The sequence below is a fragment of the Microcaecilia unicolor genome, chromosome 10 (assembly GCF_901765095.1).
Source record: "Microcaecilia unicolor chromosome 10, aMicUni1.1, whole genome shotgun sequence".
NCBI lineage: Eukaryota > Metazoa > Chordata > Amphibia > Gymnophiona > Siphonopidae > Microcaecilia > Microcaecilia unicolor.
This window is the reverse complement of record NC_044040.1, coordinates 24,405,918-24,420,998: the sequence shown is the minus strand read 5'-3', so window position 1 is coordinate 24,420,998 and position 15,081 is coordinate 24,405,918. Positions and strand designations below refer to the sequence as shown.

The 15,081-nt window shown below is 44.2% G+C and overlaps 1 protein-coding gene across 1 annotated transcript in view; it reads left to right on the top strand.

Annotated features, from left to right (window-relative positions):
• Positions 1–15,081, top strand: part of LOC115479025 (acrosin-like) — a 38,163-nt gene that overhangs the window by 11,953 nt on the left and 11,129 nt on the right. The window contains exons 3-4 of the mRNA XM_030216734.1: positions 2,263–2,528; positions 4,223–4,368. Of these exons, the coding sequence (XP_030072594.1) occupies positions 2,263–2,528; positions 4,223–4,368 (412 nt within the window). The remainder of the gene's footprint in view (positions 1–2,262; positions 2,529–4,222; positions 4,369–15,081) is intronic.

Sequence of the window (15,081 nt, the reverse complement as noted above, 5' to 3'; positions counted from 1 at the left end):
AGCTTTGATATTCATTCCCAGTCCTCTAGAGTTACCAACAGGTCAGGTTTTCAGTGGAGGAAGTAGGCACGCAAATTTCTCTCATGCATATTCATTAATATACAATAAAGGGCTGCCTACTCATACATTAATCAGTATCATTAAACACATATACAAAATGACTAATGTTCAAACATGCACAAAATATATTTCAGCTAACACTTTGTTCCAAAAATATTTGGTTAAAATTAGACATAGATGTTAACCACACACTCCTACCCTAAATTAAATCCCCAATAAAATTTCCTACAAAGTCAATAATTGACGCATTCCAGAAGTAACCTGATCCCGGGTGCATTAGCTGTTGCCACCCTGCAGAACCTGCAAACCTTGTAGGCTAGAATCACTATTAGTTTCTTGTAGTGTTTGACCTTCCCTTTTTGTTCTTCTCTTTGTACTTTCTTGTTTCATATTATGTTCCTTTTCCTTTTGTTTGTTCGCCACTTTGATTCTAGCCCCGAAAGGCGGTATTTTTAAATACCTAATAAACATATAGGGAGGGAGGGATGCTTGAAGCAGAGTTACTGTGCAGAGATGGAAAAGAAGAGATATGGGTGCTCGTATAATCATCTGAAAGTAGAGAATGGCTGTGCCTCAGATGTTGAGAGAGCCCCATTCATACATTTTACAAGGAAGGAAATTAGAGTAGGATAGCCAAGCTTTTTTATTTTTTTATAGGACCCAATTTTAACATGGAAGAGGGCCCTGGATCTGGGTCTCCTCGCACTGGGTCCTCTCCCTTCTTTTTCCACACTTCTCTGATGACTTTTTCCTGAGTCGTCTTCCTCCTATATCCCATGGTCCTTTTTTAACTGCTGTTCCTCCTACTTTTCCCACAGAACTCTTTCCTGCCGACCTCCAGAACTCTTTCCAGTTCTCTCCCCCCCCACCCCCACCCACGCACACACCTTATGGCCCCTCTCACTTTCATTTCTCTAACCACGTTGACCCCTCTTCCTTATTTTCCTTCCATATGGTCCCGTTCTCTCCTATGCCTCTCCTCAGATCCCTCCCCCATGGTCCCTTTTCTGGCTTCCCTCTCTCCCCATTGACATATTCCTGGATCCTCTATCTCTGATTCCCTCTGCTCCTTTTCCCTCCTATGTATCCAATCCCTTTGTGGTTCCTGTTCCTCCTCCCACTTTCCCTTGGTCCATCCACAGGTTCTCTGTTCCTCCGCCCCACCCCACATGGCCCATGGCTCTTTTCCTGTTTTCTTCTGTTTTAGCTTTTTGGCTAGTCCATGCATGGGGATGGCAGCATTTGAGCAGCAGCAGGAAATAAAATTAGAACAGGATCCTGAGCCATCTTAGACCTTGCAGCAACCCTGCTGCCTCTTGTATGGGTTTCCTTGGTTACAGGAAGTCTGTTCAAGAGGAGAGGGTGGGACTGCTGCAAAGCCTTTAAGTGTGTGCTGATTTTCGTAGCTATTTGGCCTGCTGCAGAACTTCATTGATGATAAACAGGCCAGTGCCTTCTTTAACCTTAGGTCTAAGCAGGCCCATGAGACCTACAGAATGGGCTACAGCCCACCCATGCTTATGCCCAGGGGTGTGCTGGTAAATTTTTAACAACAGGCTCTTTCTCCAGACGTAGCCAGCTCTGCAGTTGGAAGGGCCAGGGGTGGCCAGGGGGGGGGGGGCAACACTTGCCTCTCTCTCTTCCCTCCCTTCGTGCGGGCACGCTAGGCATACCTTTGCTGGCAGCCACCACTCCCAACGTCTTGCTCTGAGCAGCATGCTGGAACTTCTCTCACATGCTCGAGAAGTCTCAGCCTGCTGCCCAGAGCTGGAAACAAGGAGAGGGGAGCAGCAGTAGTCTATTTACTTGGCTGGCAGGGCTCAGCATCCCCACCAGCAAAGTAAAAGAGAATTCAGCAGGGGGCCCAAGCCCACATTTTGGGAGCCAGTTGTTAAAGTAGCCATGGACGGCCTTACTTTAACAACCGGCTCCCAAAATTCTTAAAAACTTAACAACCGGCTCTTGCGAGCCTGTGAGAGCCTGCTCCAGCACACCACTGCTTATGCCTTTCCTATGGAATGATCCTTCCATTGATTAGACATGAGAGAAGGTGAGTCAGTTTTAAGAATTTTCAATAGAATTGTATTTCAGAGGACTGTATTGCCTTAGTTAATGGTTCCACCAACAGCCCCATCACCCAGACAACAGAGAACTTTGCTATAATACTGATAACACAGTGTAGAATGTTGTTATTTTTTTCAGATCTTCACCCAGCTGGAAACTTTTGATAGGAGCCTATCAGCTATCAGACCTGGATGACAATGTGCAGATCCGCCACATCAAGTCTTTCCTCATTCACGAGAAGTACAGCCCCCATACTGAGGCAAACGATATTGCTCTCATTCTGCTAAATGCACCAGTCGAGTACAATTATGTCACACAGCCCGCTTGTTTGCCCAACAGCGAGATGCTCGTTAGTGAATTCTTCCCATGCTACATCAGTGGTTGGGGCATCACCGAGGACAACAGTGAGACTCCACTCCTTTATTCTACCACAGACATGTAGGGACAGGAGTATGCCACAAGAGGAATGGATATGTTAAGGGAGCATAGTCCAGTCACAATTACCATCACAGACATGTGGGGAGGCTTCAGGAAGGTCAGGGAGAGGAGTCTGTCACAGTCACAGGTATGTGAGGAGGCTCCAGGACAGGAAGAAGAGTCTTTCACAATGTGGGTAGGCTCCAGGAAGAAGAGAGAGAGGAGTATGTTACAGTCACAGACCAAGGAGGCTGCAGTCAGGGCAGGGAGAGGATTCTATCATAGTCACAAACCTGTGGAAAAGCGGCCAAATGGACAGGGAGAGGAGTGTGTACAGTCACAGACTGTGAAGGAGGCATGTGAAGAGGCTCCAGGAAGCATAGGAAAAGGAGTCTGTCATAGTCACAAATCTGTGGGGAGGCTGCAGGAAGGACAGGGAGAGGACTCTTTCACAGGCACAGACATGTGAGGAGGCTCCAGGAAAAACAGGGAGAGGAGTCTGTCACAGTCACAAATATAGGCATGTGAGGAGGCTCCAGGAAGGGTAGGAAGAGGAGTCTGTTACAGTCACAGACATGTGAAGAGGCTCCAGAAGAGACAGGGAGAGGAGTCTGTCACAGTCACAGACATGAGGAGGCCCCAGCAAGTTCAGGGAGAAGAGTGTCACAGTCACTGAAATGAAAAGGCTCCAGGAAGGACAGAGAGAGGAGTCTGTCACAGTCACAGGCATGTGAGGAGGCTTCAGCAAGCACAGAAAGAGGGGTCTGTCACAGTGACAGACTGAGGAGGCTCCACAAAGGACAGAGAGAGTAATCTGTCACAGTCATAGATATGTGAGGAGGGTCCAATAAGGACAGGGAACGGATTCTGTCACAGTCACAGACACGTGGGGAGGCTCCAGGAAGAACAGGGAGAAGAGTCTGTCACAATCACAGATATGTGAAGAGGCTCCAAGAAAGACAAGGAAAGGAGTCTATCACAGTCACTGATTGAGAAGACTCCAGGAAGGGAGAAGAGTCTGTCATAGTCACAGACATCAGGAGGCTCCAAGAAAAACAGGAAGAGGAGTCTGTCACAATCACAGACATATGAGGAGGCTCCAGGTTGAACAGGGAGAGGAGTCTGTCACTGTATCACAGATAAGTAAGGAGGCTACAGAAAAGACAGGGAGACAAGTCTGTCACAGTCACAAATCGAGGAGACTCAAAGAAGGATAGGGAGAGGAGTCTGTCACAATCACAGGCATGTGAGGAGGCTCCAGAAAGGACAGAGAGAGGAGTCTATTACAGACTTGTGCAGGGAAAGATGTCTGGTGACATCTGAAGAAAAGACTTATAAAGGACCAAATGTAGAAAACCTATCTTTGGATAATTCTAATGTTGGTAAAATAAATTATATATATATATATATATATATATATCATAACCTAAAAAGAATCCAATTTTCTTTGTTAATACAGAAAACTGTTTTGCAAAGGAGTGAAATGCAGATCTGTGTCTCTCCTGTAGAAAAGGGGGGAACGATGCCCTTATAGTGAGTGCGATTCAGATCTTTACCTCTCCTGTAGAAAGGGAGGAAAGATGACCTTATAGTGAGTGTAATGCAGACCTCTGCCTCTTCTGTAAAAAGGGAAGAGGAGGCTGCTTTAACAATTAATATAATATTCCTTTTCTCCCTCCAGCTCTAAAAACTGCAGATATCCTACAGGAGGCTCGTGTGAACCAGATCGATATCGAAGTATGTAATTCTTCATCTTGGTATGATGGGGTCATCGGAGTCTTTAATCTATGTGCTGGCTATGAAGAAGGCGGAGTTGACAGCTGCCAGGTATGCAGATCTATCAGGTCTATTCACATGCAATCCTTACATCTACCTCTAATTCTTATCATGCACAGAGTGTATTGGTATACGTTCATGCCCTTGCATTTCTAGCTGTAACTTGTAGCAGGTACAAAGGCTGCAGGCGTGTATTTGTACTTCTGGCTCACTGTGTAGTACATATTCTTCCCTCCAACGGAAAAACATTGTATCTGCCAAAATTGCACAATATGAACTATATCACTGTACTAGTCACTCTTCAAGCTAAATTCAAACATGAAATTGCCATAGGTAAAAGTACATTCCTCCTCCAATTCGACATGTCGAGCGCATTCGACATGATAAACCACAGTATACTTTTGGGTTTAATTGAACACCTCGGGATTGGAGGTAATATACTTAATTGGATCAAGGGTTTCTTAACCACCAGAACATACCAAGTTAAATCAAACACAAACATTTTATCACCGTGGAATGCACATTGTGGAGTACCTCAAGGTTCCCCATTATCACCAATACTCTTCAATATAATGGAAATGGGACTTGATATACTGCCTTTCTGAGGTTTGTGCAACTATGTTCAAAGTGGTTTACATATATTCAGGTACTTATTTTGTACCAGGGGCAAAGGAGGGTTAAGTGACTTGCCCAGAGTCACAAGGAGCTGCAGTGGGAATTGAACTTGGTTCCCCAGGATCAAAGTCCACTGCACTTACCACTAGGCTACTCCTCCACCCCTTTGGCCAACTACTTATCCAGTCAAAGACTTCACTCGATCATTTATGCAGACGATGTCACAATTTATATCCCCTTCAGACATGACCTTTCTGAAATCTCCAATGAAATCACGCACTTTCTGAATATCATGGATTCATGGGCTAACTCATTTAAATTGGAACTAAACACCGAAAAAACACATTGTCTTATCCTCTCATCCCCATACAATAATTATAAACCCACAACCCTAAGCACTTCTGTTTATTCTCTTCCTATTTCTGATAGCCTCAAGATCTTAGGTGTTACTATTGATAGCCATCTTACACTTGACAGCCAAGTTAACTCCATTATAAAGAAGATGTTTCATTCTATGTGAAAACTTAAACGTATAAGACCTTACTTCCCGAGGGAAATATTCCGTAACTTGATACAATCAATGGTTCTGAGCCACGCAGATTACTGCAATGGATTATATGCGGGATGTAAAGTACAGCGTATGAAGAAACTCCAGACAGCCCAAAACACAGCTGCCAGGTTGGTATTCGATAAAACACGATTTGATAGCGCTAAACCTCTCCGATTAAAACTGCACTGTCTCCCAATCAAGGAACGCATTACCTTCAAAATCTGCTCTTTGGTCCACAAGATTGTCTACGGTGATGCCCCAGGATATATGATCGACTTGATAGATCTTCCGACCAGAAACAGAACCATAGCGTCACATACTTATTTGAACCTCCACTATCCAAGCTGCATTGGACTCAGATACAAATCAACCTGTGCATCCAATTTTTCTTACTTAAGTACACAAATGTGGAATGCACTACCAAAGAGTGTGAAAGCGATCCACGACCATCAAAACTTCAGGCAATCATTAAAGACCTATCTGTTTTGCAAGGCCTACCCTACCGGCCCTACTTAAATGCCTCAACTCTGCAATGCATCAATACCTTACATCGCATTGGACATTATATATTCCTTGTCCCTTTTTGTACCTGTTTACTCTAACCTTACCTAACCCTTATTTTAAATTGTATTTGTTTAACATCTACCAGACTTGGCGATCGCCTTTATGATATTATGTAAGCCACATTGAGCCTGCTAATGGGTGGGAAAATGTGGGATATAAATGTTACAAATAAATAAATATCCAGTTTTGGATTCTTTACCCCACGCCAGCCCTGGTTTGTAGTTAAAACATAATGTTTGCTGTAGATGCAAAGATATTAGTTACGTGGAGGGGCATAATCGAACGGGGCGCCCAAGTTTTCCTGAGGGCATCCTCGCGAAGGGGCGGGAAAACCCATATTATCGAAACAAGATGGGAGGCCATCTTTCATTTCGATAATACGGTCGGGGATGCCCAAATCTCCACATTTAGGTCGACCTTAGAGATGGTTGTCCCTAGAGATGGTCATCCCCGATTTTCAGCGATAATGGAAACCAAGGATGCCCATCTCAGAAACGACCAAATCTAAGCCCTTTGGTCGTGGAAGGAGCCAGCATTCGTAGTGCACTGGTCCCCCTGACATGCCAGGACACCAACCGGGCACCCTAGGGGGCATTGCAGTGGACTTCAGAAATTGGTCCCAGGTGCATAGCTCCCTTACCTTGGGTGCTGAGCCCCACAAAATCCACTCCCCACAGCTGTACACCACTACCATAGCACTTAGGGATGAAGGGGGACACCTAGATGTGGGTACAGTGGGTTTGTGGTGGGTTTTGGAGGGCTGACATTTACCACCACAAGTAACAGGTAGGGGGGATGGACCTGGGTCCGCCTGCCTGAAGTGCACTGCAGTACCCACTAAAACTGCTCCAGGGACCTGCATACTGCTGTCATGGAGCTGGGTATGATATTTGAGGCTGGCATAGAGGCTGGAAAAAATATTTTTAAAGGTTTTTTTTGAGAGTGGGGGGGGGGGGTTAGTGAGCACTGGGGGAGTAGGGGGAGGTCATCCCCGATTCCCTCCGTGGTCATCTGGTCATTTAGGACACATTTTTGTGGCTTGGTTGTAAAAAAAAAGGACCAAGTAAAGTTGTCCCCGTGACGGAAAGCAGTTGAGGGTTCCTAAAATCGGCTTTCGATTATGCCGATTTGTGCGACCCTGGGAGAAGGATGCCTATCTTCCGATTTGTGTCAAAAGATGGGCGCCCTTCTCTTTCGAAAATGAGCCCAATAGTAACATAGTAGATGATGGCAGATAAAGACCTGTATGTTCCATCCAGTCTGCCCAACAAGATAAACTCATTACATATGGTACGTGATACTTCATATGTATAACTGGTCTTGATTTATCCTTAATATAAAATAATCTGGGTTCACTGAATGTGGTTTCTTGTAACATTCTCACAAAAAATATGGTAGAAACCAAACTTCATATCAACATCATATAAGATTAATTATCCTATGGGTGCAAATTGATGTATAATAATATATTATTGTAGTGCTCAGATTGCAGTGTATGTACTACAGCCATAAAACAGCTTATGACATATCACTGGGACCCAACATCACAGCACTAACTTCCCTCCCTCCCTATAATAGCTGAAAAATCAAAAAAGATGGTACTTAGCTTTAAATGTTATGATGGATCATATGCTTCGGGATCCCTGTGAGGGATCAGGCTGTGTCGACACTGACAATCTTATATCTTTTTTTATATTTTTCTTCTGTTGCTGTTTGTGCTAATATCCATATTAGTGCTCATATGTTTCGTGATTAAAAATATTCATGCTCTCTACATGCTGCATGTTTCGCCAAACTGGCGTCTTCAGGAGAACAAAAATAGGAAGGCGACAGCCCCACAATCCCATCATGGTCGCCTTCCTATTTTTGTTCTCCTGAAGACGCCAGTTTGGCGAAACATGCAGCATGTAGAGAGCATTTTCTGCTGCGGAGGAGATCTGGAATGGAGTCTTACCAAGTATACCAGTTCTGACAGATGAACAAGGACGCCGACGCATGCACCCTGCTGATTTATATAGGATCCCGGCAGGAAAATTTAAAGCAGTTTGCTCCATTCAATCTCTCTGTTGAGACCTCTAGGTGTCACTCAGGCTTATTTTCGAAAGAGAAGGGCGCCCATCTTTCGACACAAATTGGAAGATAGGCATCCTTCTCCCAGGGTCGCACAAATCGGCATAATCGAAAGCCGATTTTAGGAACCCTCAACTGCTTTCCGTCGCGGGGATGACCAAAGTTCATGGGGGCACGTCGTAAGCATAGCGAAGGCAGGACTGGGGCGTGCTTAACACATGGGCGTCCTCGGCCAATAATAGAAAAAAGAAGGGCTTCCCTGACAAGCACTTGGCCGACTTTACTTGGTCCATTTTTTCTTGTGACCAAGCCTCAAAAAGGTACCTGAACTGACCAGATGACCACTGGTCACTAACGCCCTCCCACCCTAAAAAAAAACTTTAAAAATATTTTTTGCCAGCTCAAATGTCATACCCAGCTCCCTGACAGCAGTATGAAGGTCCCTGGAGCAGTTTTAGTGGGTGCAGTGCATTTCAGGGAGGAGCACCCAGGCCCATCCCCCCCTACCTGTTGCACTTGTGGTGGTAAATGTAAGCCCTTCAAAACCCACCAGAAACTCACTGTACCCATATGTAGGTGCCCCCCTTCACCCCTTAGGGCTATGGTAGTGTTGTACAGTTGTGGGTAGTGGGTTTTGGGGGAGGTTGGGCAGGCTCAGCACACAAGGTAAGGGAGCTATGCACCTGGGACCAATTTCTGAAGTCCACTGCAGTGCCCCCTAGGGTGTTCTGGCATGTCAGGGGGACCAGTGCACTACGAATGATGGCTCCTTCCACGACCAAAGGGCTTGGATTTGGTCATTTCTGAGATGGGCGTCCTCGGTTTCCATTATCACCGAAAACCAGGGACGACCATCTCTAGGGACGGCCACCTCTAAGGTCGACCTAAATGTTGAGATATGGGCGTCCCCGACCGTATTATTGAAACAAAAGATGGACGCCCATCTTGTTTCAATAATACAGGTTTCCCCGCCCCTTCGCCAGGACGTCCTGCGAGGACATCCTCAGGAAAACTTGGGCACCCCATTCGATTATGCCCCTCACTGTGTCCCAACGATAAATGAATTGTTGTTCTTTTTTATTAGGAGAGATGAAACATTCCCCCCCCCCCCCCCCCCCCCCGTTTGGCACACATATTTGAGAAAGTACTACATATTTGAGATCCTGTTCAGAATGCCTCGTCCATTCCCAGTGTTCAACCAGAGGAGCATCATTTTTCCGAACACATATGTTGTTGACATGTTCAGCAATGCACTGTTTTACCCTTCTTCTTGTTTGGCCTGTGTACCATTTATTTCACAGGCATCTAATACCATAGATGACCTGTGTAGAGTTGCAATTTGTAGATGTAATAAACTTAAACATCCGCCCAGTTTTCGGATTCTGGACTGTTAAAGTCTCCCAAACAAATCTACAATAGACACAGTTAAGACATGGTTTATGGTCCGTGGGTTCCGCTGTACTATTCTGATGTGTTCTTGAGTTGATGAAAATTTCTCCCAAATTCCGACTCCTAGTATGTGCAAAATAGGGAAGCTGATGGATCCCGTGGATGGACAATAGGGGCCAATGTTTGATAATAGCATCTTTGATAGATATGGCTTGGCGCGAGTAAGGAAGAATACAAGTTAATCTGTCCTTATCAGTATTATTGAACACTGTGGTTTCTGATAGTACTCCAACACTGCTGTTAAGCAGTCTTTCAGATGGAGTAGCAGACATTTCCATTGCAGTACCTTTGAGCTTTCCTGACAGCACAGCCTCAACTGAACCAATCAAAGTGCCAGCAAGCCTTGTGGTCAACACAACCACAGAAGAGTGCCAGCAAGCCTTCAAACCTCATCAACCACAATGTGAAAATGGAAGAAAAGTTTGCGATCACCAAAGGCAAGAAAACAGTTAAAAGCACAAAGTTCGAGAACCTTGCCATGAAGGTTGAAAGCTGCTGCGTCCAACTAAATTCTCAGAGAAACAGAACTGAAAACTTAATCATGAGGTCTGGCAAGTTGACCGATATCAAAACAAACTGTTTGTCTTTAATAGTTGCAGAGAACAGACTGTGAAAAGGTATACAGCAGAAGAGTCACACCGTGCCAAACTATCCAGTATTTCTTGAATGCTGGTGAGGACACAGTGTCTGTTTGCAAAACATTTTACTTGGGTTTGAAAAAAATAATGACTCATTCGGGCAGCATGCACTTCATTCCGTTCCAAAAGACAGCAATGCACCAAAGGCAGATGCTAGAGGAAAAGTACCTGCAAAGAATAAAATTGACCATCCTGTTATCCAGCGTTATGTAGAGCAGGGCTTCTCAACTCAGTCCTCAGGACGCACCTACCCAGTCAGGTTTTCAGGATATCTACAATGAATATGTATGAGAATGAGATACATTTGCATGCATTACTTTCCTTGTAAACAAATCTACCTCATGCATATTCAAAATGAATGGATTTGCATTTAGAGATATTGAGAAACAGACGATGGTCATGGAGCCAGGAAGAGACATTGTTGAGGCAGAGATTAATAGTGCAATCAATAGTATTATTAGTATATGTATATAATATTTGAATGTCATCAGCATAACAATATGGACTGCAACCGGAGGACTGAATAAGAGTGATTAGTGGTGAGAGGAAAAGATTGAATAGTAATGGTGCAAGAATGGATCCTTGAGGGACACCACGGTTGTAATTGGCTGACTTAGAAAGGGTATTATGAGTTGAGATCTGAAAAGAGTGGTAAGATAAGTAGGAAGAGAACCAAGAAAGGAGAGGAGAGATGATGGAGGAGAAACATGTGGTCCACTAAATCAAAGGCTGAAGAAAGGTCTAGGGAAAAAACAACAGCTGATGATTTTTGATATAAAGAAGTACATATTTTATTGAAGAATGCAAAAAAAAGAATTTCAGTGCTATGGGCGGTACGTAATCCAGCCTCCTTAGGATATAGAAAATGTTTTATTTGAGAAAGAAGTTAGTTGAGTGAAGATTATTTTTTCATGTAATTTAGCAAAGAGGGGAAGATTGGAAATGGGATGATATCGTTTACTCAGCTGGGACACGAAGAGTGTGAACTGTGTGAAGAATCTGACCTTCATGATGAAGTCACACAAAGGAAAAACTATAGGGTCCTTTTACTAAGCCGTGTAAGCGTTGTAAACATGATGAGGTTAATTGTGAAGATGGAGCTCCCACCTCAGGCTCCCAGGTCCCTCTTTCACTCAGGGTGAGCTGGTTCTTAGTATGCAGATTTTATGCAAATTCAGATCCTACCCCTTCTTACTCGGGGTGACCTGGTTCTCAAAAAAAGCAAACCGAGTCAGGTCTTATCAACAGGATTTCTTCCATACAAATCTTTATTCCAGCCCATGGGGCACACCTCTCTTAGCTTAAAACACTTTCACAAGCTCAACAGTTCTTCCAGCTTAACCATTTCATTTCTTCCTCTCAGTGCAATCTTACAGTTTAAACATTTCTTCTTGCACAGTCCAATGTCCCTTTATTTCTTCCCCTGAGCCCTTTCCCACTGGCATTTGGGCTCAGTACTAGCTCAGTCCAGGACACCCAGTCCCTCCTTGTAGCACACCGCTTTACACACCCAGTCTCTTCTCAATATTACTCTGGGACACACAGTACCTCTTCACTGTTCTAAACACAGCCTTGGCATCTGGGACACACAGTAGCTCTGTGAACACATAGTTCTTATCCTGGCACTCTAGGGCCTTCTTACCCCAGCCAGCTTCCCTGCCTTGCACCCAGTTCACCACAAGTCAAAAGGGCTCAGCCAGTACTTCACATGGGGATCTCCAGCTCCCGCTCCAGCCACCAGCTCTCCTCTTCAGCTGCTAGCTCTCTCCTCTCACACTTCAGTGGGGTATTAAGTGGATAAGGACCCAAACAGGACCCAGCCCATAACCGGCTGCACCTGTTTCCACCTCCAGGACTCTCCCCGGTCCTAGCGAGCTCCAGCTATACCTCCACTTTCTGGCTCCCTTTTGACTCACCTAGCCCTTCTCCCTGGACATTTTAGGGGGGTCAGCGCCCTCTAGGGGCCTAACCAGGGTAGGACAGCCTCTTCCTTATCACAGCGTCTATGTGCGCCCAACACACACCAAAATGGCGTTGCCACCCGACTACTGCGTGGCTCTTGTGGTAATTTCATTTTTGGCACGTGAAAAATATTTTTTATTTTCTGGCGTGCATAACGGACGCACGCCAAGTGGCATTTGGCCCACATAGGTCATTACCGCCTGGTTACTGCGTGAGTCTTTACCGCTAGGTCAATAGCTGGTGGTAAGGTCTCAGACCTAAAATGGACGAGCGGCAATTTACATTTTGCCGCAAGTCCATTTTCAACAAAAATTTTAAAAAGGCCTTTTTTACAAGCGTGCTAAAAAATGGATCGGCGTGCACCCAAAACCTGCGCCTACACTACCGCAAGCCATTTTTTAGCACGCCTTTGTAAAAGGATGCCTATGTGACTTGTGAGATGTGCATTTGGAAGAGCATATTGATAAAGTGATATTCCTTAGAATGGTTAGCCCTCGCCCGTGTCCACATCAAGCTATTGGACACAAGGTTACAGCATCTTCGGGCCACTCAACTTTCCCATCTATTTGTATCCTGCAGATTTTAGCACATATCCCCTACATGAATGAGCAAAATAGCTGGAACTGAGTACTCAGATAAAGATAAACTATAAATGATATAGCACCCTTGTACATCTCAAAGTGTTCTGGCTTATGTTGCCAAGCCTGGTTTCATGATGGGCTCCAACTATTAAAGTGGCAATCTTGTAGGGTGGGAAAGGTTGTGAAAAAAACAACTAAATCTGCATTTGCTTATCAGTTCTGTAAAGAATTGCAGTGTTATTTTAACTATTATTTAAAGGAGGCAAAAAGAGCATATTGTTACATAGTAAATGTTGGCAGATAATGACCGGTATGGTTCATCCAGTCTGCCCAACAAGGTGTCCAGAGTTGTATTTTTTTTTTGTTACATTTGTACCCTGCGCTTTCCCACTCATGGCAGGCTCAATGCAGCAATGGAGGGTTAAGTGACTTGCCCAGAGTCACAAGGAGCTGCCTGTGCCTGAAGTGGGAATTGAACTCAGTTCCTCAGGACCAAAGTCCACCACCCTAACCACTAGGCCACTCCTCCGCACATGTTCCACTTCTTTATGGTTAAGCATTGGCATCATAAACAGGGCAGAGGGCAACTTGCCTTGCCAACCTCATATGGGCAGCTATATTATGCAATCTTGGAACATAATACCACGATACCATTGCTTTCAACCCTAAGAATGTCTTCTCCTTCCCCTCTGCTCATTTATTCACTACTACCAACTTTATGATTCTACCCCTTTCCCCATAGAAATACATAGCACCTGCAATCATAGCATTTGCTTTGAATGTGATATGATATGCACATACTTCATTCCCAGCTCTCCCTGGGAATCCCACCTATTGGATTTGCCATCAAAACCCACTCCAGCCTTGATCTTGATCCAACTTTGAACCAATTCTGCAGCCCCCCATTACCTCTCCTCTCTCATCTCTCCCTACATTCCTCCCCGTAATCTCCACTCGCTGGACAAATCTCTCTTGTCGTCCCCCTTCTCCTCCACTGCTAATTCCAGGCTTCATTCCTTTTCCCTCGCGGCACCTTATGCCTGGAATGGACTTCCTGAGCCTGTATGCCTAGCTCCATCTCCACCTGTTTTCAAATCTATGCTGAAAACCCACCTTTTCACCACTGCTTTTGGTTCCTAACCACTACTCAATTCCCCTATCCTTGTTCCTTCTCACCCAGTACTTTCCTTGCCCTTAATTGTCTTGTCTGTCTGTATTTTTAGATTGTAAGCTCTATCGAGCAGAGACTGTCTCTCTGTGTCAGGTGTTCAGCGCTGCGTGCGTCTGGTAGCACTATACAAATGTTAATAATAATAACTTTGCCATTTATGAGACCCAGGCCATAGAAGTCTGCCCAGCTTTGGTCTTACTTGCCAACCTCTGGAGCTCTCATCAAAGCTCACTTCAGCTATGAGGTCATTTAAGTTGTGGTTTAATTGGATCCCCTCCTTTTTTATATATATAGGGATTCACTGTGTTTTTCCTATTTATTCAAACCTCATTAGAAATTCTTCAATTCCTTCCAAAGACCTTTTTTCTATTTTTCAGATTTGACAAGTAATGCCATAAGAGATTCATCCAGGGTTTTGCCCTCCTGTGATCAGTTAGCCTCTTATTTTAGTTTTTAAAAATTTCATTGCTATGGGCTTCCATGTCTCACAATGATCTGGCTGGCTTAAGTGATTTGGCCGTTCTAAAAAAAAAAAGATGGATCAGAGAATACTACCTCATCTATAAGTTCCATTATTTGGACCTGTTTCCAGCTTCCTACATTGTGTTCTCTCACAAAGGTTCTTGCCTCTTGGTTTCAGAATCATTGACTGGTTCTAAATCCTGAAAAGACAATAGCTTGTTGGCTTATTGGCCAACCATCGTAGCTGTCTTTTAATCTGTCCTTATTTGACTCTTTGGTTTCCCCAGTAGATTTTTTCACATATCTGTAAGTTTTGATTGACTATCAACTTACTTTTAATGCACAAATGTCTGCTCTATTGAGAACAGACTTTTTCATTTTCAGACAACTCCGGACTGTCCGGCACTATTTTGATGATTCTGCCTTCCATTCACTTATATGTGCTTTATTGAATTCGATTGGATTATTGTAATGTGATTTATTCTGGGACATTGAAAATAAACCTTTAAGAACTTCAAATCTAACACAGTACATTTGTATGACGCCTCAGTTATGCTTGCAAATTTGATCATGTTTCCTGATTGTTGATTAAATATCATTGCTTCCAGTAAAATTTAGGATTCAATTTAAGGTCTTGTCCCTTACTTTTCAGGCTTCGCGTCTGGGGTGCCCACAGTATCTTGCCTCCCTCACAATACCATA